Source organism: Peromyscus maniculatus, chromosome 3, assembly GCF_049852395.1.
Source record: "Peromyscus maniculatus bairdii isolate BWxNUB_F1_BW_parent chromosome 3, HU_Pman_BW_mat_3.1, whole genome shotgun sequence".
Classification (NCBI taxonomy): domain Eukaryota; kingdom Metazoa; phylum Chordata; class Mammalia; order Rodentia; family Cricetidae; genus Peromyscus; species Peromyscus maniculatus.
Genome location: NC_134854.1, coordinates 146,723,451 through 146,749,236, shown reverse-complemented (window position 1 = coordinate 146,749,236; position 25,786 = coordinate 146,723,451). Strand labels below are relative to the sequence as shown.

Below are 25,786 nucleotides of genomic sequence, written 5' to 3'. Positions count from 1 at the left end.
ACTGTAGGGCTGGTGTGGAGACCCAGTCTACTTTGTCCCCTTGGGATCTGGGCAGACCCTGGTAAGAGGGACAGTGTTTGTCAAGGAGCATAGATGCCCACACAGCTGGTCCTGGCCAGCCCTGGTGGCCGAGACCCACGGGTGGGGAGGGCAAGCGGCTGCCTATTTCAGCTCCTGGTCAGACAACCTGGCCTCAGGGTCTGGGACAGAGGCCTAGCTCGTCAGTGTAGCCCTCTATGGATTGCGGAAATAAGCATTCAGGACTCCTGATCATATCCCTGGGTCTAAGACTCTAGCAGACAAAGCCAACTCCACAGTCTCACATGCTGCAGAAAGCGTTAGGGGTGGGACTTACCCTGTCTGACCCTGGGCCCTTCTCTTATATTATTAAGTATTAATATATATTAATATTATTATTAACATTATTAATATATTAAGTATTATCTTATACTTATCCCCTTGGCAACCATCTCTTCCTTGCAAGGATGAATGAGGGTCGATTTGAATGAGGGACATTGTCTTGTGAGGTTGTATGCGGGTTTGGAAAGGGGGAGTGTGTGTGTGTGTGTGTGTGGGGGCTGTGGCATAGCCAAGGTGTGTGGACTAGTGTTGCAGAGTAGCGCCATCTGCTGCCCACAATGGGAACAGCACTCTATTTTCAGAGTCTGAGTCCTTTGAGGCTCTTAACTCCTTGAAGTGGCTTCTGGAGCTGCTCAGTCCTGCTCTGGATATTTTTGCACTTCTTTGGGTGATCTACAGGATTCTGGATCTTGGTGGGAGTATGACTGGGGGGGAGGGTATGGACTTGCAGAGTGGGTGATCTGGACCCCCGAGTCATGGTGAGTTCTGAGGGACTAAGCTCACTTTGGCTTGGGTCTCACAGCCACCATGGAACACTCTAGCTCCTTGGACAGTAGATAACTACACAGGGAACATCTTCCTGTGCTGTGAGTGGGGAGAGCCATGGGAGGATCCAGTGGTCCACAGAGCTTTTCTGAGAAGAGGACTCCACTTCCTAAATGTGCTGAGGACATTTAGGAAGTCCCGGAAGAGGGTAAGGCCAGTTCAACTTTGAGTTCTTTTCCAAATTCATTCTGGGATCAATGTAGGGTCAAGTCTCGTGCTTGGGCAGAGCCCCAGTAACTGTCTTTGATGGGCAAGGCACCTAGCTATTGCAGGAAGAGAAAGCAGGAGTGTTCAGTTGGTAATAACAGGTTCCCCTGCCCTCATCCAGCAAAGACTGGTGTAGCTAGAGTTTTCCTGCCTGGCCCACAGTCAGGACAAATCTCTGTCACCCACCAGTCCCACAGCCACTCAGACCCAACCAAGTAAACACAGAGACTTATATTGCTTACAAACTGTATGGCCATGGCAGGCTTCTTGCTAACTGTTCTTATAGCTTAAATTAATCCATTTCCATAAATCTATACCTTGCCATGTGGATCGTGGCTTACCGACATCTTCACATGCTGCTTGTCCTGGCAGCAGCTGGCAGTGACTCCCCCCACCTTCCTATTCTCTCAATTCTCCTCTCTGTTAGTCCCACCTATACTTCCTGCCTGCCCACTGGCCAATCAGTGTTTTATTTATTGACCAATCAGAGCACACATTTGACATACAGACCATCCCACAGCAGACTGGATCCCACTATATAGCCCAACTGGGCCTCAGCCTTGTCTCCCTCTTCCCTCGTCCCCCCAAAGCTGAGATCTTAGGTATTGTCCTGCAGCCCTGTCCTCTGAGCCAAACGACTGTCATCTTCGTAAGATCAGTTGAGTGTGCTGGACTTGTTGACTGTGGACAGTCCCTCATGGAAGGAGGGGTGGGGAAGGCCACTGGACCCTCACCTGAACACCCAACCACTCCTCCCAACCTTCGTGTGCAATTTGCCCCAACTGCACGTGACCGAGCAGCTGGGGTACGCAGGCTGGGAGGGAGTAGCGGGCGGAATCTCCGCCGATGCAGCTCCGGGAAAGCCATCGTGGAGCTGGTGTAGACTTTCCAGTGTGGGTGCTTGGGGTCATTCATGCCCCAGCAAGCAAGTCAAACAAACTCATCGGTTCCCTTGGGGGAACTCGGGTGGAAAACGCTTTGGCTTGTAGTTGAAACTTCAGAAGGAAGGGAGTAGAAGTTGCCTATTCTTCCCCCTACCCTCGAGGAGAAAATTCTTCCAACAGACGTGTGCTGCCATACCTGTTTTCCGGGACTTTCCAACACCTCCTCCTTGCCCCTCCACCTCACTTTGTCTTCCACGGAGTCCCTTCTGTCTGACACTTGACCCACAGACTCTTACCCTGAAAGAACTAAGGCCTTTAGAGGGAGGGGGGAGGCTGAGGCTGGTCCTGAACCAGCTCCACCCTTCTGGCTGTTTTCCACAATGTGACTCTGGAACTCTCAGTTCCTTCTCTGCAGCTGCCCCTCCTGTCCTCTGTCCCCAGCCTGGCTGGCTTGTAAGCAGAGGGTCTCTACAGTGTCCCCTATTGTCACTCCCACACCCAAGTGTGACGTATCCCTCTGTCCCCCAAGCCTGTGTCTGCCATCTCCTCCTTTCTCTCCCAGCCCCCCTGGTTTCCCCATGGCTTCCCACATAGCCATGGAGGTCAAGGGAAGCTTGTGGCCTCCTCCGGGACTGTACAAGTCTTGCCCAGCCCCATCCTTTGCTCTAGCAGGTGGGAAACGCGGGTGATGTGAGTCTGGTGTCCTCTGTGAGCGTGGCCTTGGATCTCATTCTGGTAAACACGTGAGGTTTTGGAACCATGAAGACCTGAGGCTGGGGGGCTGAGTTATCTACAGTGACCATGGGGAGAGCAGGGGAGGAGCAGGCTAACCGAGGGCGAAGCTGGAGAGGCAGGTGACGGAGATGGGGACAGCATCCTCCCGACATTGCTGGATGTTTTGGATGGACTTTTGTAGAAAGAAAAGAGGTTACCTGGGAGTCAAAGACGCTGGTCTTTCCTCCCCTCCTGCTCAGGTTCAATGCTAGTTGCCGAGCCCCCCCCCCCCCCTCCCAGCCTGGAATTCTAGCAGACCTTAATGGATGCCTCCCAGAGAACAGGCTTGCTCAGTCTTGAACTGGTGGAGGATCAGTGTTTAGGCATCTGATATCTGGCCAGAGTGCCGGGAATGGAAATAGGGAGGGAGGAGCCAGACCAAGAGAGGTAGGAGTTCAGTTAGAGAGATGAGAAGTTGGGAACATACTTCCTTTCCTTCCTTTCTTCCTTTGAGTTTGAACCTAGGACTTTGTGCATGCTAGGCAAGTGCTCTGCCACTGAGCTGTACCCACATTCCCTTCCCTTCTTTAAAATATGAGTATGTGCACCTGTGTGCAGACCTGTGCTTGGCTGCTGCTCACCTTCTTAGAGACAGGGTCTGTCTTTGGCCTGGAGCTCACTAATTATATAACAAGCAGGCTGGTCGGCTAACGATCCTTAAGGATCCTCCTGTCTCACCGTTTCCTAGGGTGGAACTGCAAACACACCCCACTGTGTCAGCGTTTTTACGTGGGTTCTGGGACTCAAACTTAGAACCCGTGCTATCGAGGTGAGTGCTTTACCAGCTGAGACATCCTGCTAGCCCCCCCCACCCCCCCCCCCCCAGTTCAGACTGGCCCTGAACTCTGTAGCCTAGCCAGGCCTTGAACTTGCAGCCCTCCCTCCTCAGCCTGCAGATATTACAAGTCTGTGTCACTAAGTGTGGCTCACAACGGGGAATTTCAGGCAAGGAAAGAGAAGACACAGGAGCTAGAAGGAAGGCAGATGCTCCTGGGAGGCCACAGGGACACAGCAAGGAGCTGGTGCCACTCAGTAAGTGGCCTTTATCTGGAGTATGAGTCCTCACTGAGTGCTGTAAGCAGGGTGACAGGATCATTTCTACTTTTTAGAAGGACCCTGTGTACAGGTTATGCAGCCTGGTTAAGGGAGGATTAAGATTGGGGACCAATTTGGGGCAGGTGAGAAATAAGGGCCTTAGTTAGGAAGGAAAGAACAGCAGACAGACACTTAGCAGAGAAATAAAAGCCATAAATGCAAGCCACATACGTAAAATATCCTAGGAAGACCTATTAGAAGACCAAAGAGAAATAAGCACATTCAATTTTAGGAATATGTTTTGTTTAATATAAACTTTTCAAAATACTATAATTTCAGCATGTGAGCAATAAGAAAATTGGACATGTTTTTGATACTATTTTACAACGTGGTATGTATTTTACACTTAGCACATTTCAATTTGGACTAATTACATGCCAAATAGCTACCATGTTGGCTGGTGCAGGAAGTAATTCTGGATGTGGTGGCGGGGCGGGGGAGGGGTGTGTGTGGCAATGGGAAAACAAGGGGGCTTCTGTGTGGCTAAGGTCTGTCTGGTATAGCCATCCACAGACACAGTAAATACGAAAGCGGAGGAACTAGGGACCCGAGGAGATAAGGAATTCAAATTTGACTTTGGGCACACAGAATGGAAACGTTTTCCAGATGATTGAAACATCACTCTGGGGCTCAGGCGCTGGCCGCTCAGAGGAAGAAATGTCAAGGGCAGTTAACAGATGGCAGCGGAAAGCATGGGCACAGCTGACTTAGCCCAGAGTCCTCAGGCAAACAGGAAGAAAGTCAAGAACAAACAAACAAGCAAACAAACACGTCAGAGACCCGGCGTCACAGGCTCCAGGATGAACAGACGTTTGCTCGCTGGACTGTACTTTATGTTCTTGTGGCTGATGTTGAGAAGGGCAAGGAAGAGACTGGAGAGACGGCTCAGTAGTTAAGAGCACTCTCTGCTCACCCAGAGGACATGAGTTCAATTCCCAGCACCCACCTGGCAGCTCATAACTGTCATAACTCATAACTCCAGTTCCGGGGGACCCGATACCCTCTTCTTACCTCCTCAGCATGTAGTGCACAGATATGTGAAGGCAAAACATCCATCCACATAAAAATAATCGAAAGAAGAAATTTTTAAAAATTAGAAGATAAGTAAGCTGAATGAACTCTTCTATTAAAAACATAAAAGGGGTAAGGAAGAGGTAGGAAGGAGCTGGGGAGTGCAGGAGCTTCTTGGTGCCAGGGACCGTTATTTGGGGATCCCATGGCCTGCTTAGGTGGGCACTGTCCCTGGCTTGGGCTGGAGGGGGCGCTGTTCTGGCTCACATTGCTAGGAGGCCCCTGTTCATCTCCCTGTGCCCTGTCAGCTCAAGGGAAAGTACCTGGCATTTTCATCCGCCCACGATCCTTAGATCCTCCTCAAACTCTATTTCCACTTCGAGTTCCATGATGCCGGCCCAGAAGGAGCTGAGAGACTTCACCACTGTGTGGGTGCGAGGGTGGTTGATCCTGTCCGGTCTCAGTGGTACTTACTCCCTTCCTCCGAGCCACACTGATGCCCGTGGAGATTGAGCCTTACGAAGGGCTCTACCGACTAGCCAGGGGCTTGCTGCCCGCAACAGCTGTGTCAAGGCCGTGGAGGGCAGTGCCTTGGAGGGAAATGGATCCTAAGCCACCAGGTGGGGTGTCCGATCAGCTCCAGCATGGCTTCTCAGCAGGACCTAGAGGAGGAAGGGGAACCCAGAAGGTCTGGAAGGGTGAGGTCATGACTTAGGACCTCCAGGTAGTCCTCCAAGTTCTTCTGGAACAGGTTGGGAGGCATTGTGTTCAGTGTAGACAGGAACGGACTGAGAAGTCAGGCAGGGTTGCTATCTGGAAGAGGAGGCTCACAGCCTTCCAGATCAGCCTCCATATGCAGTGTGGGAAGGTCCAGCCGCCCCCCTCCCCCCCCCCCCCCCCAGTGATGAGCTCTGGTCTGGTGTCTGCGGACCGAGGAGAGGCAGGAGCTTGACAAAGTCATGCCTGGTCTCAGCTTTTTTTGTGAAACGACCTTGGAGCTGTCAGTCATTCAAAACTTGAATTTTCTGAGTGCCAGTTATGGCCTTCCTGCCATTTCTGGCAGGTTTGGGAACCCGAGGGAGGGCTCCCTCTGGAGGTTCCCCGTGGTATGGCAGTGTGGAGCACCTATCCATCCAGCTTTCTCCTTAGACTGAGTCAGGGTGTGAGGGTGATATTCGGGATATTCAGAGGTGTGAGAGAAGGAGGTGAGAACAGCCTCTTAGCCAGGAGCCACATTTAAGCACGGCCTGGACCCCCAGGCCTCCACAGCTCCCTCGCAGTTGGCTGAATGTGGTCCTTAAACCGGTGTTTTTGGTCTTCCAGGACGAGTAAGAGGGAGGCGGAGGAACCGAAGCTCAGTGAGTGTTGAGATCAAGAGAAGGAATGGGAGGGCTGAGGATTTTATTCTCTGGTTTGGGATCCAGGGTGTTCCTCTCAATCCTGAGTCCTGGATACCATCACCTGTCACTCCTTATCAAGACACATCATCATGATGGCTTGGGGGGGGATATTGAAATCATTGTATACCCTGCCCCCAGCTGCCCACCCGTCTCCCAAACTGGCCCGCGCTCTTGTCTCTGGCTACACAAGCTGTAGGGTGGCTCCATCATGGTTTAAGGTCGGGAATTCAGGGACTGTAAGCAGTAGGAGAAAGAGAGCTTGACATTCCAGGTGCTGGTGGACCGTGCGGAGAGGGGTGCGGGAAGTGCCCCCTCTTCCTCATCTCAGGCCCCTCTCATGCTTTTGCTGTCCCTCCTTTGGTTCCCGTGGGGCCCTGGGTTGAAACTGAAATGCTAGAATTTCTCGTGCTCAGGCTGAAGGTTTTGCCTCCCGGTTCCCAGAAAGCACACAGCAGGGACTAGCTGACGGAACGGGCTGTGAAAAGAGGTTAATGCAGAGTTGGGGGTGGGTGACGTGGATACTGCCTCTCTTGGCCACCCTCAAGTCTGTTGACGTCTCCCGTCCTCACCCCACCTCCGGGATTTCAGCTAGGTCTTCCGATGTCCCCTCTTCCCCCACCCTCCCCGCGGCTTTCCAGCTTCCTCTCTAGCCCCCGCAGTTCTCTGCTCCTCCAAACTGCAGCCAGGGGAAAAAGCCCTAACACATTCTCCCGCCCCTGCTCCCCAGTCGCATTGGTTCTCTACCCTCCCTGCAGCACCTGGCGCCCCCGGTCTTCCAATTGGCCAGCGGCCCCATCAATCCTTGCCTGGCTGTGCTGATGTCATCCTGCAGTAGCGGGGATGGGGTGGGAGTGAGTGAGAGAGCGAGCGAGCGAGCCAGAGTGAGGACGCTGGGCTGGAGAGCAAGGGAAGCCACTGCAAGTCTTCCGTCTCGGCCACCGAGCGGGTCTGCACGCATCTGCTGTATGGACCAGCGTGGTCAGCAAGCTCCTTTCTGATCTTGTCCCACTGCCCTCCCCTCCTTGCAGACGTTCTGCATCCCTCCCCCAAGGTGGCATTAGCAGGCTTGAGGCTCCCAGGGGACGGGAACGCCTGGCCTGGCGTGCTTTACAGCGCACCATGACCCTCCTGCTGCTGTCCGTCTTGATGGCCTCTCTGCTCCAGCTCAGCTCTGGCAACAAAGGTGAGAGAGACCGGGAGGGGGGCCTCCGAACTGGGGCGTCGGGCTGAGCGATGTGGGGGTTATGGAGGGAAGGAGATGTCGAGACTCTGGCGCATGACAGGTGTCCTTTCCCTTCTGACTGACTGCCTCTTTCCATCCTTTCCTCAGACCTCTTCCCTTCACCCATCTCACCTCCAAGGGCCACCTCCTCCTCTCTGGTCCATCTCTACATGTGCTCGCCCAGCGTCCTGCTTGTATTTGGTCTCCATTCCCACCTAGGGTCTCTCTGCCCCCTCCCCCCACTCCTCCATGCTGGTAGACACCTCCTGTCTCAAAGGAACTTGCTCTCCGAGGGTGACATTCCCTCAGCTTCGTTTTTTACTGGGTGTGCACACTGAGGGTGTGTGGCCGATCCATCTGGTTGTCTCCATGCCTTCCTGGGGAGAAACTGTGTACCACAGCTCAGCAATTCCGAGCACGTATATTTTTTTCCGTGTCCCTCTGCATCCAAACCCTTCTGCATGCATCCGCTGGGTGGTGGGTGACCACAGCTGCCCTCTCTGGCAGACAGCAGATAAATTCGGTTGGGTGAGACCGTCAGGGGGAGGGGGAGGGTGGGGCCAGGGGCAGAGGGTTCAGGTAGGCAGAGGGGAGGGAGAAAGGCTGGGAAGGGCAGAAAGGGGTGTGGGGTGCTCCAGGAAAGAGGTGAGAAGGGAGAGGAGGAGTGGGAAGGGAATAAAGGGGTGGGGAAGGAGAAAGGTAGAGGCCGAGAAGGAGGGAGGGAAATCAGCAGGAAAGGTGAGAAGTGGGGGAGGAGAGAGCCAAGAAGAATGGACACAGGACATCCACAGGAGAGGGACAGGCAGCCCCAGGAGGGGACCGGGAGAAGGGCTCAGGGGCCACAGGAGGCACAAGGTTGCAGGCTGCCTGGCTCTGTCCTTGGTGGTTCTTCTGTCGTCTTCTGTGTCTGGCTGGAGCTCCTACTTCGGGATGGTCCTCCTGGCTCTCGAGCCTCCTATCACTTCCTACTTGGCCTCCATAAACCATCTTGAGGCTTTCTCTTCGGCCGTTAAGGAAGAGGGCTATGGCAGTCACCCTCATGAAATGGCGAGGCCTGCAGTTTCCAGGGCATTTGTTGGCCTGTGGTTAGAGGAATGGATAGAAATCAGAATTTCTTGCTCATCATGAAATACTGGGGTGAGAGTCCTCTGGTGACTCAGTTTCCCTCTGATGACATATCCTCCCCTCTCCGTGTCTGGCTTTGGGAGCATGGATGGGCCCAATGGGATTAGGTAGGTCAGGTGGTGGAGGTTGGGTCTGGGGATGAGGTAGAAGAGACATGGCTGCCTTTCCGGTAGCCCCTCAAGAGCTTGAGGGGAGTTGGTCCTGGGGAAGAGATTCTACTTGAGAGGGTCTGGTAGGAGAAAGGGTGATGTACGTAGGGCAGAGAAAATTAGGATTCAGTCATAGGTCTATAAGAGTTCAGGAACTGTGGGGTGTGGAGGTCTTGAGAGGACCTAGAAATGTACTGGTTGGGACTGCATTCCCTCGGGTGTGGGGATGGGAAGTAAGGCAGGGATTTGCTGTGTTTCTAGGCCAGCTCTGTAATCCCCCAGGACGTGGCTCTGCTGGGTCCAGTCATTTGTCATTGATTGATGGCTCTGCTCTCTCCCTGCCCCTCTCTGTCCCCCTGCGTCTGTCCTATATACTTCTTTCCTCTCTCCTGTCCTGCGAGAGTGGCTTGGAGTCTGGGCCGGACTTGGAGAAGTAGAGAGTGAAGGGATTAGGGTTGAAATTCAGTATCGGGGAGGATATACCACTGAGATCACAGGAAATTGGTCAATACTCTTCCCTAGTCCGAACTCTTCCTTCGCTCATCCCTGTCCTTTCCCAGGACCTTCTAAGGGCCACCATTTTTTTTTTTTCTTGAGTCCCTAGTCACCATTTGCCAAGACAAAAAGACCGTATAGGAGATTCTCTACCCCTAACCATGATCCCCAGGGGGAGAGATGGTCCCTTCCTCACAGGGAGGTAGTTGCCATGGAAGCTGCTTATCCGGTTCTACTGAAGGCTGTGACCTCCTACAGAGCCTCTGAGTCCTGCTGTCGTGCATCCTTCTCCCTCCTGCCAGGTGGCGAGGCGTGGAAAGGGTGTTGATCTAGGGTGTGGGCTTAACCAGGGCTGCATCCTGGGAGTAGTGGAGGTTCAGCTCATAAGTACTTTCTCTCCTCTCCCTGGGGTGGGGCCAGCCAACAAGCACAAGCCATGGATCGAGGCCGAGTACCAGGGCATTGTCATGGAGAACGACAACACGGTCCTGTTGAATCCACCACTCTTTGCCTTGGATAAAGATGCCCCGCTGCGCTATGCAGGTACTGGGGCTCCCGCGGTGGGATTGGGAAAAATGGCTGGGAAGACGGAAGGCAAGAGAGGGGTGGGAGGTCCTGGTAGCGGGAGTGAAGGGGAAGTGGAGCACAGGCCTGGGTGGGGGGGCATCAGAGAAGAGGAGGAGCAAGAAGGGGAATGAATGGGTTGCACAGAAGAATGAAGATGTAGCAAAGGGTGTCAGAGTGGAGCAGCCAGGGATTAAACACAAGAGATTTTGCAGACCTCAGACCTGCTGGCTCTGAGTGTGGTGCTCAGGGAAGCTGGGGATCATTGATACTCATGTCATCAGGAGAAGGGCTTGGATGGAGTTTGGGAGGAGATGTGCAGCTGGGCACGGCCCAGGCAAGGAGGCTGAGGGCTGGAAGGAGATGCTCTGGGTCACGCGGAGACTCATTTCTTCTCTTCCTGCCTCGCCAGGTGAGATCTGTGGCTTCCGGCTGCATGGATCTGGGGTACCCTTTGAGGCTGTGATCCTGGACAAGGCAACAGGTGAAGGGCTGATCCGGGCCAAGGAGCCTGTGGACTGTGAGGCCCAGAAGGAACACACCTTTACCATCCAGGCTTATGACTGTGGCGAGGGGCCGGATGGCACCAACACCAAGAAGTCTCACAAGTGAGGGAAACCTATCCCATGCCTATTTGCTATGGAACCCTTCTTCCTTCAACAGTGGTCTCTCAGAGATGGGGCTCTCCTTCGTAAGCTAAGAGTGATGCTTAGTCCAGCAAGTTCAGTCATTTCAGCCTCTTGTTGGCTGAGGATAGACCAACCGGAACCTGGGGATGGAACCCACAACCTTACCTGTGCCAGGGAAGCCCTCTACCAATGGGCTATGTCTCCAGCCCCAAATTTACTCTAAGTTACCACCAAAAATGAGTAATAATGCCCACTTTATTCTTTCTCTGTGTCAACTGATTATTGTTTGTTCTAGCGTAATAATAGTAGGCCTTCTTAGTCCCTGACCATACTGACTGAATGTCACCCCACCCCTGCTCTTCACAGAGTTTAGGGATCTTCGGTCAAGGTCACAAGTGTACAGGAGGGTTCAGTGGCCACTCATCCCACTTTGCTTCTTGCAACCTTGGACAATGTACTCAGACATTCTGGGCTTGCTTCTCTTTGTCTACAAGACAGAGGTGTTGCTAGGAAGCTTATGGGAGATGGCTGGTATTAAAAGTGTGTCCCTTCAAACCTGCTGCACAGCACATGGGCACTGGGCAGCGGCAAGACAAACAGTGAGGAAGAGATGGGAACATTCCACACGCAGCCAGACCCTTCCACGTGCCCCTCCGGTTGGTCCATTTGCGGCTCACAGCAGACATCGGGCGTGTGACATACACACAGCTGGGAGGGGCCAGGGAAGGGAGGGATGGTGAGAGCTCGGAAGAGGATTGTCTCGCAGACCCCTACATCTGTCACCAGCTAGTTCCTCACTAGACAATGGGAAACAGATCAGTAATTAGGGATCCCAGGCCACTGAGAGGCATCAGAGGTTAGAAAGTTCTTTGTGACTCAGTTTCCCATTTAGAGACAAGGCCTTTGCCTCTGAGCCTAGAGCTTGGCTCTTGGCTGGAGTCAGGGCATAGAATGCAGGTCCTAGACCCAGCTCTGTTTGCCTGGGAAGGTGTGAGTCAGGAAGGGCCATGGCTGAGATACAGTTTAGGCAGGTGAACTACTCAGATGTATCAACTTATGACTCCCCGTCAAATGCCACTTCCTGATGTCTGGTTTTAACTGTGTGTGTGTGTGTGTGTGTGTGTGTGTGTGTGTGTGTGTGTGTGTGTGTATCTTTCTCATTTCTTCTGTAAGATTTGACCTTTTTGGAGACAGGGTTTCTCTGTGTAGTTTTGAGCTTTTCCTGGAACTCACTTTGTAGATCAGGCTGGCCTCAAACTCACAGAGATTCTCCTGCCTCTGCCTCCCGAGTGCTGGAAGTAAAGGCGTGCGCCGCCGCCCCCGCCCCCCCCCCCCCCCCCCCCCCGCCAAGATTTGACTTTTGTTAAATCAGGGACCTGCCAAGTTTACTTATTTGTTTTTTGTTATTTTTGCCATTCCACTCACCTTGGCATCCCATTGATGGTTCCCCAACTACACTGAGATCTGTGTGTGTTATGAGATGTGTAGATAGGCAGGAGCAGGCAGTTGAAAGGTATTAGATATGTACTGAACCTATTTATTCTCTTCTTCCTCATTCTCTCCAGCCTTCTGGACAGAAATCACCAAGATGGCTTCTGGTGTTCGCTAGGCTTGCTCCTTCTTTCCCAGTCACTGGCCCTTTCCTTGGGCCCTCTCCCTTGTATGGTTTTATGTCCGTTATGAGTCGAGCACAGCCTAGTGCCCTGCGGAGTGGGATGAGCAGTCTCAAGGGCAGACTGGCTCCCTCCTCCTCTCGGTCCCCATCTGGATTCCTGATTGCATTTTGCTTGGTGCTTGCAGCTGCCTAATGCTTCCGTGTCCTTTCTGTTCCTGTGGACGCAGGGCGACCGTGCATGTCCGGGTCAACGATGTGAACGAGTTTGCCCCAGTGTTTGTGGAGCGCCTGTACCGTGCTGCGGTGACAGAGGGGAAGCTGTACGATCGCATCTTACGCGTGGAAGCCATTGATGGGGACTGCTCCCCTCAGTACAGCCAGATCTGCTACTACGAGATCCTTACACCCAACACCCCTTTCCTCATCGACAATGACGGTGAGCCTTCTGTCTCTCGCTGCCCAGCACCCTCTGCTCTCTGGATGACTGACCCAGGGCATTGCCCCTCCCCACAGACCCTCATTTCCCTCTTTGTCCCTGCGGGGGGGCCCTTTTCTTCCCGGATACCTCCTTCCCACATTCTGCTGATAAATGCTCCCGCCGATGCTTACTTACTTCCTGTGCCTCCCTGGGCTTCCTCTAGCGCACCTGACCTGTCTCTCTGCCCTCCCGTTTCCCACCCCAGGCAACATCGAGAACACAGAGAAGCTGCAGTACAGTGGTGAGAAGCTCTACAAGTTCACGGTGACAGCGTACGACTGTGGGAAGAAGCGGGCAGCAGACGATGCGGAGGTGGAGATCCAGGTGAAGCCCACTTGCAAGCCCAGCTGGCAAGGTGAGGCGCTCGGCGGGTTCCTGCTTGTGAATCCCGTCGTGTCCGCTGTTTTCACATTTTTCTCTTACCCCGTCTGATGACCACGGAAGGTAGGGTAGGTGCTGGAAGCACATTTCCGGGCAGGCGATTTTCCTAGGAGCTGCAGGCGGTCAGTGCACCCGGCAGGAGGGGACTGCCTTACCATCTGCCTTTTCTCTTGTCTTACCTGTACAGGCTGGAACAAAAGGATTGAGTATGCCCCGGGAGCCGGGAGCTTGGCTTTGTTCCCGGGCATCCGCCTGGAGACCTGTGATGAACCACTGTGGAACATTCAAGCCACCATAGAGCTGCAGACCAGCCATGTGGCCAAGGGCTGCGACCGAGACAACTACTCGGAGAGGGCTCTTCGGAAGCTCTGTGGTGCGTGTGTCCCCCTCCCCCAGGACCATCCCTTCCCAGCCATCCCTCACCTTCTCTGTCCCTTTTCTGAAAGTTGACTCCTTGGGCCGTCACAGGTGTTTATATCTCCATGAGAGTTGAGGCCTGTGGGTGGCTTTGGTGGCCCAAAGGGCAGGCGATGAACCGCTGGACCCGCCACTAGAGGCACCACAGAACAATGTTTGGGAGCAATGGAGAGTTGGTGAATGGGCTGAGTTAGTGAGAGACATTTCTAGAAGAAAGAGAGCTATCCTTCTCTTGTCTTTGAAAGGCTGCAGGAGGTGGTGAATGGTTGCCAGTTCCCCTTTCCTGCTTCCTTCCCATTTCCTCATCCGCTGCTTCTCGGCTCTGACACGTGTGCCTCCTGGGGCCTCTGCAGGTGCTGCCACTGGGGAGGTAGACCTGTTGCCCATGCCCGGCCCCAATGCCAACTGGACGGCGGGGCTCTCCGTGCACTACAGCCAGGACAGCAGCCTCATCTACTGGTTCAACGGCACCCAAGCTGTACAGGTTCCCCTGGGTGGCCCGGCTGGGCTGGGCTCTGGGCCGCAGGATGGCCTCAGTGACCACTTCACCCTGTCCTTCTGGATGAAGCATGGCGTGACTCCCAGCAAGGGGAAGAAGGAGGAGGAGACCATTGTGTGTAACACAGTCCAGAATGGTGAGTCTTCCGTGGGGCCCTAACCTGAGGTGGGACACTGGCTCTTTGTCCCACGTCTGTCACCTGTCACTACCCAGTGCAGAGTGTTGACAGGTCTCTTTCCCTCTTTTAATTTGTAAGTTGATGGGTTTCTTTCTTTCTTTCTTTCTTTCTTTCTTTCTTTCTTTCTTTCTTTCTTTCTTTCTTTCTTTCTTTCTTTCTTTCTTTCTTTCTTTCTTTCTGTCTGTCTGTCTTTCTGTCTTTCTGTCTTTCTTTTTAGTTTTGCTATGTAGCCCAGGTTGGCCCTTAGCTTGAACAGTCCTGCATCAGCCTTCTGAGCACTGAGATTTCAGGAAGTTCCCACTACTCCCCACACCACCTTAAGAAAAAGAGATGGAGTCTTGCCATGTTGCCTAGGCTGACCCCGAACTCATGGGCTTAAGAGGTCCTCCTACCTTACCTTGCCTGGTAGCTATGACTATGGCAAACGCCATCGTGGGCTGGATTTGCCACCGCTGTAATTCTGTGACTTGCTGAGATGATATTTTGAGATGTTCCTGCTCTGGATGCAGCGGGACTGACTCCCAGACAACATTGTCCTTCCTGCTGGCAGTTGCCAAGTTAGTCTCCCTGCATCCCTGTCCTGTCTTTTCACCCCCAAAGGCCCCAGCAGTGGTAATGGCTGACCCATTTCTCTAGGCGCTGATTGCCTCTCTCCACATGCCCCTCTCAATGGCAGTGAGGAAATGAGAGCACAGACTCAGCTGTCACTTTGAACCTTTTCTTGTCTCCGGCCTGTGTTTGACTCCTGTCCCTTTCCTATCCCCCAGAGGACGGCTTCTCTCACTACTCACTGACGGTCCACGGCTGCAGAATCGCCTTCCTCTACTGGCCACTGCTGGAGAGTGCACGTCCCGTCAAGTTTCTCTGGAAGCTGGAGCAGGTGGGACAGGGGCCTGCCTCTGAGAGGGCTGGGTGGGCGGAACTAACTTTGAGGGAAGGGGTTTCCAAGCTTCTGGGGTTGTTGTTTTCATTGGCCTTCCTCCAACCTCAGTCCCTGATTAATCTACCCCAGGTTGTCTGGTCCTCTCAAGGCTTGCTGCCTAGAGAAGCATTTGTAGATTGAAGGGAAATAGGGGCAACTCTCTACTAAACCTGGCCATCCATCTTGGTCCTTGTTTTATTTCATTTTCTTCTTACATATAATACCTATATAATAACATATGATTATATATAATAATATTATATATAATACCTATATAACAGTATGTGTCCTTGATTCTTAGCTGTAACCAGGAAACTGAGAGATGTTGGGGTCAAGTTCAGAGCTTACAGTTCAGTGTTGATTTGGAAGCCTGCTGGTTTTCAGTACTAGTTAATTTTTTTTTTTTTTCAAGACAAGGTTTCTTTGTGTAGCCTTGGCTGTCCTAGAACTAGCTCTGTAGACCAGGCTGGCCTCAAAGTCACAGAGATCCGCCTGCCTCTGCCTCTTGAGGGCTGGGATTAAAGGCATACACCACCATCGTCTGGCTAATATTTTTAAAATATGTAACTTTTCATTTTATTATTATTATTATTATTATTATTATTATTATTATTATTATTATTTGAGACAGGGTCTCTTTGTAGACCAGGTTGATCTTGAATTTGCTAAATAGCAGAGGATGACCTTGAACTGCTGATCTTCCTGCTTCCACTGCTCAAGTACCTGGATTACAGGTGTGTACAATCACGCCAAGCTCAACTTTAGCCTTTTCACAAGGCTAAAAATAATTCTACATCCTGAGGTTGCTGTATGATCAAATTATACAATAGACCTTTACAGACTTAAAAACACTATATGCATTAATCTTCTCTATTTTGTCCATGCTTATGAAGGATAGATAAAAATGCACGAAAGAACTAAGAGTCTCTCTTAAGTCAACACTTCGGAGTTGCAGTCTGGTTTTTGAGATGGTTTTTATAGTTCAGGCTGGCCTTGAACTTCCAGCCCTCCTGCCTCTACCTCCTGGGTGCTGGGACCATGGGTTTGTGCCACCGTTTCCTGTCTATTCCTTCCCCAAGTTGACTACAAGGGCCAGTGAGAGCTGATTTGGGTTTCCATTGTCTGCCTTTCCTAAACACCCCATAAGAGCAATTGATAAATGGAAAAAGGCACAGGAGACAGAAGAGAAGGAAAGGTCTGGGAAACACAAACCTGACATGCGAGGTCTGTTTACAAAAGCTTTGGCTGTTTGTAGCACGTTTATAGAGATTTGCATTTGCTGCTTCTGGATCTTTTCCCATGTTGTTACCTACCCCCTCTTCCCCTTCCTTTCTTTCCTTTCCTTGGGATGCTGAGGATTGAATTTAGGGCCTCACTCTGCCGCTGAGCTGTGTCCTCAGCCCACTTTTTTTTTTTTTTTTTTTTTTTTTTTTTTTTTTTTTTTTTGGTTTTTCGAGGCAGGGTTTCTCTGTGTAGCTTTGTGCCTTTCCTGGAACTCACTTGGTAGCCCAGGCTGGCCTCGAACTCACAGAGATCCGCCTGGCTCTGCCTCCCGAGTGCTGGGATTAAAGGCGTGCGCCACCACCGCCCGGCCCTCAGCCCACTTTTTACTTTTTATTTTGAGACAAGGTTTCACTAAGTTGCCCATGTTGGCTTTTAACTCACTGTGTAGCCAAGGCTATCCTTGAACTTGTGATCATTTTGTCCTAGCCTCCCAAGGAGCTGGGATTATAGGCCTGTTCACCATGCCAGGCTAGAGTGTGTGTGTGTGTGTGTGTGTGTGTAGGTGTATGTGTGTATTTATGTGTGTGTGTGTATGTGTGAACGTGTGTGTAAGTGTATGTGTGTAGGTGTGTGTGTGTGTATATGTGTGTACGTGTGTGTAGGTGTATGTGTGTAGGTGTGTGTGTGTAGGTGTGTGTGTGTATGTGTTACTGGGGACTGAATACAGGGCCTTACATGTGCTAGGGTAGTGCTCCATCACTGAGCTACATCCCTAGTCCGCCCTTCTCTTTAAACTTTTCTTTATCCTCATTTATTTAAAACATCTATTAAACACAAATTAAGTGCTTGCCTTTTCAACAGATAGATTCCAGGGTACAATGGAGTTTAATAATGTCAATCAAAATACTCAATTTCATTTAGCTTATATTTTAGTTGGGTAGGTAAGCTGTCATCTTTTTCTTTTTTCCTCCCTTGCCTTCTGTTTCTCTCCCCATCTCCTCTTTTTGGCAGAGCTGGGGATCGAGCCCAGGACCACTGTGTGTCAAGCCAATCCTTGACCCCTAACCTAGCTTCTAGAGGAGGTGGAGTTAAAAAATATCTAAATAGGAGCAGCAGATGGAAAATCTCCGAGGCAAGGAAGAGATGAGTGGGGCCGAGGCACAGCAGACAACCGGGAAGGGCTGAGGGGTGCTTGGAGAACGGACAGTGGCTTCTGGGAGCCTTTGTCTGGAGGCCTAAGGCAGGACTGTGACTTGGTCAGAGTTATAATTGAAGATGGTCACTTGGGTAGCTGTGGGAGGGCTGTACTCATGGGGTAGAGGAATGCAAGCAAGCCAGGCCTCGTGGCACAGGCCAGTGATCCCTCAGAGGTTGAGGCAGGAGGATTGAAAGTTCAAGACTCTCCTGGCAATTTAGTGAGACTTTGTTTTTTAAGTATCATTATCATCACCATCATCATCACCATCACCACCACCACCACCACCACCACCACCACCACCACCACCACCACTGTTCGTTTTGGGTATAGCTCAGTTGGCTGAGTGCCTGCCTACTGATGGCAGTCTAGAGATGAGAATCCTACACAGAAACCCACAGCTGTTAGTTTGGCCCTGGGAGGAAATCGTCTGTTGGTGGTTTGGGTGTGGAGGATGGGATACGAGGGAGCAGGGAACAGTTCTAGGCTAATTCTGCAGCACCACATAAGACCAGGTATCACGGTGCATACCGGGGAAGTCAGAAGTTCAAGGTCCTGATGAGGTTGAGGTTAGCCCAGGCAACATGAGACTTTGACTCAAAAAAACCCCAAACCGTCAGGTATGATGGCTCTTGGCTCACACCATTAATCCCAACATTCCAGAGGCAGAGGCAGGTGGGTCTCAGTGAGTTTGAGGACATCTAGGTCTAAAAAGTGAGTTCCAGGCCAGCCAGGGCTACATAGAGAGACCCTGCCTCAAACAACAAACAAACAAACAAGCCGCAAACCAACCATCCAAAGCAGAAATAAAAAGTTGGAAAAAGACTGGACCAGGGATATTCTTAGAGGTAGAGTGCTTCTTGCCTCAGAAGCTCAAAGCCCTAGGTTCTGTCTCCAGTTCAAAGAAGAAGGAAAGAGGAGGTAAAGTCAAAAGGGCCTGGGGACTCACGGATATGGGACCATAGAGATGGAGAGTCCTACATAGAAACCCACAGCTGTTAGTTTTGTTTGGTCCTGAGATGAAAGCACCTGCTGGTGGTCTGGGTGTGGAGGATGGGATGTGAGGGGAGCTGGGAAGCATATTGGCTTCCATCTTATGCGTGTTAAGTTTGAGGTGGCCAGGAGACATCTGAGTGGAAAGCCCAGAATTTGGGGAGAGCTCTGGGCTGGAGGTGGGCATGGCGGTGTTACCAGTGTAAATGTGGACTGATGAACAGTCGTGTGAACAGACTAGGATACTCCTAGGAAGAGGATGTAGAGCAGGTAAGGGAGAGCGCCTGTGCCTGAGCCTTGCGGGATCTCAACACTGGGAAGTAGGGAAGGAAGAGACTCCCACGCCTTCCTCTCCCATCTTGATGACTCCAGGAGACATGGCAGAGTGAAACAGTAATGTCCCAGAGGTTCCTGTTGGGTTAGAAGCCACCCTGGAAATCACAATGTCTTCCATCTATTCATTCATAAACATCTTTGGAGAAATTCATTTACAGCATAGTGTTTTTTTTTGTTTGTTTGTTTTTTGTTTTGTTTTGTTTTTTGGTTGTTGTTATTTTATTTTTTGAGACAAGAGCTTGTTGTATTGCCAAGCTGACTTTCAGACTCCTGGACTCGAGTAATCCTCCTGTCTCATCCTCCTGAGTTGCTGGACTTTAGGCAGGTACTCCTGTGCCTAGCTCTGTTTGTAGGGTTAAAGGCTCCCCTAACTCGTGGAGTTTTCTATAGGAGGTTGCCTGCCTTGCAGATTTTGGACAAGGATGCTATTCCTTGAGCTGGGTGGGCAGCCGTGCTGGTAGAACTGGGGATGTATAGGACTGTCCTGTCTCCGGGACATGGAGCAGGGTTGGGGCTAGTTCCTTGGAGAGCAAGTAATTGAGAGGCTCTGGCCCTCACTTTGCACCCCCAGGTATGTGATGACGAATGGCACCACTATGCCCTGAACCTCGAGTTCCCCACAGTCACACTCTACACCGATGGCATCTCCTTCGACCCTGCTCTCATCCATGACAACGGTCTCATCCACCCACCCAGGAGGGAACCTGCACTCATGATTGGGGCCTGCTGGACTGGTGGGTCCCCTGATCTTCTCAGTAAACACTCAGTGGCTTAGGGCTGAGGGGAGGTGGTCAGGTGAGGAGCGAGGCTGGCCTGTCCCTCTGCAGAGGCTACCTCCTGCATCTCTGTACAGCTGGGCAGGGTGATGACTCCCAATAATCTCTGCTGGAGGAGACCTGTGCTTCCGATACTACCGCCCCCCACCCCTATTGTGTGGATCAGTACCTTAAACTTGGTGGAATTTCCATCCACAAATCTACACTATAACTCCAGCCAGGTCTCACTTTGTTCCTTCAAAGAGATGATGGTGTCCACAGCCTCTCCCTTGCAGGAGGACAGGAATCTTTCAGAGGACTGTTAGTTTTCTGTTTGTGGACTTATCTTACCAGAGCCTTCCTGTCTCCTCAGCAACAGAGTCATCTGTAACAGAGGTCTGCAAGATTAGGGCATGGCACAAGAGGGGTTGGGACTCTGCTGAGAGCCTGTAAATCCTACAAGGCGTGGGAGGATTTAGGGGAATTGCAGAACTTCTTGTCACAGCCCTCTGCTCACTGCCACTCTTTCCCCCTTGGTTCCCAGAAGAGAAGAACAAAGAGAAGGAAAAAGGAGACAACAATACAGACACAAGCCCAGGTACACCGCGTATAAGAACTGGAGACCAGAGTTCTAATCTCAGCTGTCTGTCCCGAGCCAGCCTCTCCAGTGTCTGCTTCACAGACATGCCGCCATGGTACAGAGTCTCTGGACCATACCAAGCAGGTGTCCTTGGGCATAGCTTGGTCGGATTCTGGGGAGATTTTTTTTTTCCCCTGCTCACGGAATGCAGTAATGTTTCTCTTGCTGACTTTCCCCGTGGCAGAAAACAGGTAGCAGGAGGGGACAGTCTAGGCATCTGTGAAGATCATACACATTCATCCTGGTCTCCCTGCATGTTCCTGGACAGACTGACTCTCTCACAGTCTCCTCATTTCCTGGTGGTTTCCAATGTTCCTCTTCTTGACTGTGGTTTTCCCTTTCTCTCTCCTCAGAAACTTTTTGTGTCCACTCCTCCTCCTCCCCTTCCTCCTTATTGTGTTTTCCCTCCTCTCCTTCTCATTTTTCTTTTCTATGTGTGTTGCTAGGGGTGGAACCCCGAGCCTCACACATGCTAGGAAAAAATTCTATCCTGCCTTTTGGCACATCGGTCTTCTCTATCCCACCCCTAGCCCCATTTTTTCTCACCTCTCATCTCTTTTATTCCCGCATTTTCGTTTTCTCTCTCGAGTTCTCTCTTGTTCTCCCTTTCCCGTTTCCATCGGCCCCACCCTCGGTCCCACCTTTCCTCCGCTCCTCTTTTCTCCTCTCACCACCTGGCCTGCCCCTGTGTTCCCGCCCTAGGAGACCCCTTGCTGATCCACCACTACTTCCATGGCTACCTGGCTGGTTTCAGCGTGCGCTCAGGTCGCCTGGAGAGCCGTGAGGTCATCGAGTGCCTCTATGCATGTCGGGAGGGGCTGGACTATAGGGATTTCGAGAGCCTGGGCAAAGGCATGAAGGTATAGCCCCTTCCACTCCCTCTCTTTCCCGGCATGCCCCTGCCCCTCCCCTTGGCCCCTCTACACTTCTGCACCTTTCCTCTCCTGCCTCCTGGTGTTGCTCTGAGCTATGTCTGTGTCTGGGACCCAGGTCCACGTGAACCCCTCGCAGTCCCTGCTCACCCTGGAGGGGGATGATGTGGAGACCTTCAACCATGCCCTGCAGCATGTGGCTTACATGAACACTCTGCGCTTTGCCACACCCGGCGTCAGGCCCCTGCGCCTCACCACCGCTGTCAAGTGAGTGTCGGGTGGGAGGTCAGGTCACGGAGCAGGGGCCAGTGTCACTCTTTGTCTTAGGACATCACTAGAGCTAGCCAAACCTTTCTCATTTCACGTCCCTCCCTGAGCACCGAGAGAGGACAGCTGACCTGTTGAAGGTCATGTTGGTAAAAGAGCTTGGACCAGAATCAGGTTTCCCAATCTGTTCCTCTCTGCGAAACTGAGTTGCCAGGATTTGGGGGTTCTGGTCTTCTCTATGCTGATAGATAAAGTGGGACAGAGAGGATGGGAAACTGGGGGGCCTGGCATTAATTCTGACTCCATACTAATTGTTTGGATGACCTTGGGCAAATGGTGAGCGCTGCTTGGTTTTGCCTATTTTAATCTTACTTCACCAAGTTCTTGCAAAATGAATCTGATGAACCCAGGCCGTGAATGGTCCCAGGCCAAATCTGGCCTGCTGTCTACTCTGGAAAGTTTCAGTGGCGTGCAGGCCTGCCTGTTTGCCTACTGTTCATGGCTGCTTTTATAGCGTGCTGGCAGGTGAGTAGCTGGGATGGGGACTCTCAAAAGAGAGAGATGATTGTCTTTTACAGGGAAAGCCTGATGAACTTTGCATTCTAATGGGATGATTTTTGAATTCTTTAGCAGAAAAAATTGTGGATTTCAAGGTTTAAGCATTTATCGGATATTTTAAAACACAGCTCGAGGGATGATAGAACCTGCCCAGTGGAACTGTTGTGAACTAAATGCTACAATCCAGAGCAAATGCTTGCCAGAGTTCCTGCTCTGTAGGTGATTTCACCCCAGTTATGGTCTGTAGGGCAGTTTTAGGAGATACTGCCATCTAGTGGGTGGACCACATAATCCAGGAGTCAGATTTCATGCGTTCTCCCTTCTCTGCCTCAGTTTCCCCATAAATTCCCTGAAGCATCTGACTTCAGATATCTTGGGAGAGAGGCCCTGAGACCTAAAGTAACTGGGCACAATTACCAAGCTCCAGTCAGACTCGTGGAAGGGGGTGCTGGCCTGTTATGAGGTTACACTGTGGAGCTGAAGGTCACAGATTATTGAGCGTCTTGTGAACATGGATCAGAGCTGTATGAACCCCACTATGTACTAGTCAGAATTTCTTCTGGAAAATATCATTTATTTTTATGTATATGGGTGTTTTGCCTGCACGTATGTCTGCATACCACATTTGTGCAGTGCTGGCAGAGACCAGAAGAAGGCATGGATAGATCCCCTAGGGTTGGAGTTACAACCTGTATTGAGGTGCCATGTGGTTGCTGTGAATCGAATCTGGGGCCTCTGGAAGAGCAGCTAATGCTCTTAATCTCTGAGCCACCTCTCCGCTCGTCTAGTCAGAGTTCTTAAGGCCCTTTCATCCCTCAGGAACCAAGAAGCTGCCTCACTATTTCTGTGTACTTAGGAGCTACACAGAGGAGAGAACTGTGCTTTGGCCAAGGGTGGACCTCTGTCAGGGGCATCCCAGAAGGGCTGTGTCAACGTCTTTGCTACCTCATTCAAGCCTAGACTAGAGGCTTGCTAAGGACTTGGAAACTGATTTTGGTCTTTTCAGAAGAGGGAAGAGCCTTGACTTTTTTTTTTTGTTTGTTTGTTTGTTTTTGTTTTTTGTTTTTCGAGACAGGGTTTCTCTGCGTAGTTTTGTGCCTTTCCTGGAGCTCACTTGGTAGCCCAGGCTGGCCTCGAACTCACAGTGATCCGCCTGGCTCTGCCTCCCGAGTGCTGGGATTAAAGGCTTGCGCCATCACCGCCCGGCTCTGACTTTTTTTTTTTTAATGAGATTTCTCCCTTTCTTGCCTTTGTGTCTCTCTCTAGGGTATCATGTAGTCCATGCTGGCCTCAAAGTCACTATATAACTGAGGATGGCCTTGAACCCTCTGTCCTTCTTTTATGTCTCAAGTACTATGGTTGCAGGCACACGCCACCACATCAGCTTACATAACGTAGGGGATCAAGCCCTGGCTGCTATATGTGCTGGGCAAGCACCTTTCCGACTCAAGCTAATACGCCCCAGCCCTTATTTTCCTATGGGCTACTATGTGGCCAGTCCACCTCACCTCCCTGAAGTCATAGGAAGAAATTGGGAGGTGTGTGTGTGTCCAACTCATAGCAGAGACCAAGATGCCTATCACACCAGTCCTCTGAGACACATCCTTCTCTTTGTCTGTGTGGCTTTCCCAGCTTCCCGTTTCCAGTGTTTGGATTTCTGATCATTTAAAGTCAGATTTATGCAACCATTCGGTCAGTGCTTCAATGCAAGTTGCACCACCCCTCACTTTTTGTTGGTACTAGGGCTGTGTGCATAACAGACGAGCGCTCGGTCACTGAGCTAGATCCCTGGCTCTATTTTCACATTTTATTTTGAGACATAAGCTCTTATTAAGTTGACAAGGATGTCTGTGAACTTGTTCTGTAGCTCAGGCAGGCCTTGAATTTGTGATCCTCCTGCCTCAACCTTTCTAGGACCTGAAATCATCAGGATGGGCAGGATTAAATGATTCAGACTTTGCAAAATGTATCTCTTGGAGAGGAGAGCCTTCCCAGGCGACATTAGCCCCGGTGGATGGGGCCATCTTTTTCTTTACCTTTGTCCCCTCTGTGGCTCTTGACTTTATACCTATTTGCTGTAGCCTCAACCTAGATGAGCCAATGCTGAAATGATTGACTTTAAACAACCCATACCCAAAGGGGCCCGTGCGTCTAACTCCTTTCCTGATGGCATCTCTGACCTCGAGGACACTCAGGCTTGAGTCCCCCAGTCATCTTTGTTCCGCTCTGTCCTTGTCCTTCATGTCCCATCCACTGACAAGTCACACAGGACCTGCTTGGGCATCTGAAACTTTACCTCAAGCCTCCATTACTCTACCCTGCCCTGTTGTCTTACCTTCCTAACCAGGTGATTTAATTCTACTTTACCCCTACTCCAGACTTGGACAGTGATATTCAATCACACATTTTTGTTTTTGCCTTTACCACCTTCTTTCTTCCTTTCTTTCTTTCTTTCTTTCTTTCTTTCTTTCTTTCTTTCTTTCTTTCTTTCTTTCTTTCTTTCTTTCTTCTCCTCCTCCTCCTCCTCCTCCTCCTCCTCCTCCTCCTTCTCCTTCTTCACTGTCGTCATCCTCCTCCTCTTCTTCTTCAAATACATGGTCTTGCCTTTTAATGCAGGCTGGCTTTGAACTTGAGACCCTCTTGCTTCATCCTCCAATGCATTGAAATTATAGGTGTGCACTACCGTGCCTAGCTCAAACCAGACCATTTTCGGATGAAAAAGACACCATGAGGTCTGTGTTATGAAACTGCAAACTGAATGTTAGTCATTATCCAAGGCCTCAGCCATTGCTACCTGCTGGCTTTATGCCTCTCACTCCATGAAGAATGTTCTCCATCGTCGCTCTAACTTCCTCCTGTGCAAAGTCCTTCACCCTTTCAAAGCTACCTCAATTGCTAATTTTCCTGATTCTTCCTACCTTCCTTAAAAGAAAATTCTACTTCTATCCTGCCCAGGAAGAATTTCTCCTTCTTCTGAATCCTCATTTTTACTTTTCCATCTTTCCAACTCATTCTGGGGTGACCATATTTGCCTGCAGTTTGACGTTTGTATGCCATGCAGAATCTCTGCACCAGCTCGTTTGTTTGGCTTTCGAAGCTGGTACAGCCTTCTTTTCCTGTTTGAATCACCTAGAGCATGAGTGCAGCCCAGGTCTGCTGCTGCCTGTGTTCCATTCCCAGGCCGCTGGGGCCATTTGCAGGTTATAACAGGCTCCTTTCAGGGGCTCTGAGCCCATCACACCTGCTGAGGGCACAGCTTTTTCTATTAGTTCCGACAGTCAACTGGGTGTGCTTGGTAATGCCGATGACTTCAGTCCTCTCCCCCAAATCCTTTCACCTAGTACAACCATGGAGACCAGAGTCCCTAACGCTGCAGAACACAACCCCTTTGCCGAGACTGTTTGTTCAAGAAGAGTAAATCAGCCTGTTTTTCTTCCTTTGTTGTTGCTTTTGAGACAGGGTCTTACTCTGTTGCCCACACAGTCCTTAAACTCACAGCAGTCCTCCTGACTCAGCTTCCTGAGTGCTGGGATTGCAGGCATCAGCCACCTTGCCTGGCTTTAGTCTGTTTCGTGTTACTATAATAGAATGCCGGAGACTGGGCAGTTTAGAAAGAATAGAGATTTATTTATTTATTTATTTATTTATTTATTTATTTATTTATTTATTTATTTATTTTTATAGTTCTAGAGTCTGGGAAGTCTAAGATTGGTGGCCAGTGTCTGGCTAGGGACTTCTTGCTCTATCATCCCCTAATGGAAGAGCTGAGAGGCTGGGGGCGGGGCGAGGAAGGAGGGAGGGAGGAGGGAAGGAGAGAAAGAGATCGAGAGGGAGAACATGAACATGGGAGAGGGAGCTGTTAGGCTCACGCCCCCCTCTCTTCTAGTCAGAGCTCATCCATTTTTATGAGGATGCATCCTGTATGACCATCTATTCCACCCTGATGGTCTTGTCTCATCCCAGCATCAGCTCCAAAAACCCTAAGTCTTGAGTGT

At 51.0% G+C, this 25,786-nt stretch overlaps 1 protein-coding gene and 1 long non-coding RNA gene across 3 annotated transcripts in view; one reads left to right on the top strand and one right to left on the bottom strand.

Moving 5' to 3' along the window:
- Positions 1–7,007: 7,007 nt before the first annotated feature.
- The window catches only part of Clstn3 (calsyntenin 3), a 33,887-nt gene continuing 15,108 nt past the window's right edge, over positions 7,008–25,786 (top strand). The window contains exons 1-12 of one of the 2 annotated variants that reach the window (XM_042274081.2): positions 7,008–7,460; positions 9,689–9,811; positions 10,245–10,440; positions 12,304–12,512; positions 12,760–12,909; positions 13,123–13,308; positions 13,706–13,987; positions 14,797–14,909; positions 19,271–19,433; positions 19,999–20,052; positions 20,797–20,954; positions 21,085–21,233. In XM_042274081.2, the coding sequence (XP_042130015.2) occupies positions 7,397–7,460; positions 9,689–9,811; positions 10,245–10,440; positions 12,304–12,512; positions 12,760–12,909; positions 13,123–13,308; positions 13,706–13,987; positions 14,797–14,909; positions 19,271–19,433; positions 19,999–20,052; positions 20,797–20,954; positions 21,085–21,233 (1,847 nt within the window). In that variant the 5' untranslated portion in view covers positions 7,008–7,396. The remainder of the gene's footprint in view (positions 7,461–9,688; positions 9,812–10,244; positions 10,441–12,303; positions 12,513–12,759; positions 12,910–13,122; positions 13,309–13,705; positions 13,988–14,796; positions 14,910–19,270; positions 19,434–19,998; positions 20,053–20,796; positions 20,955–21,084; positions 21,234–25,786) is intronic. The other variant, XM_042274082.2, reaches the window with a different exon arrangement.
- LOC143272523 (uncharacterized) lies at positions 12,789–13,506 on the bottom strand. Its single transcript, XR_013050162.1, has 2 exons — positions 13,359–13,506; positions 12,789–13,123 (listed from the first exon to the last, which is right to left on the bottom strand). It is a non-coding gene; the product is annotated as an uncharacterized LOC143272523 (long non-coding RNA).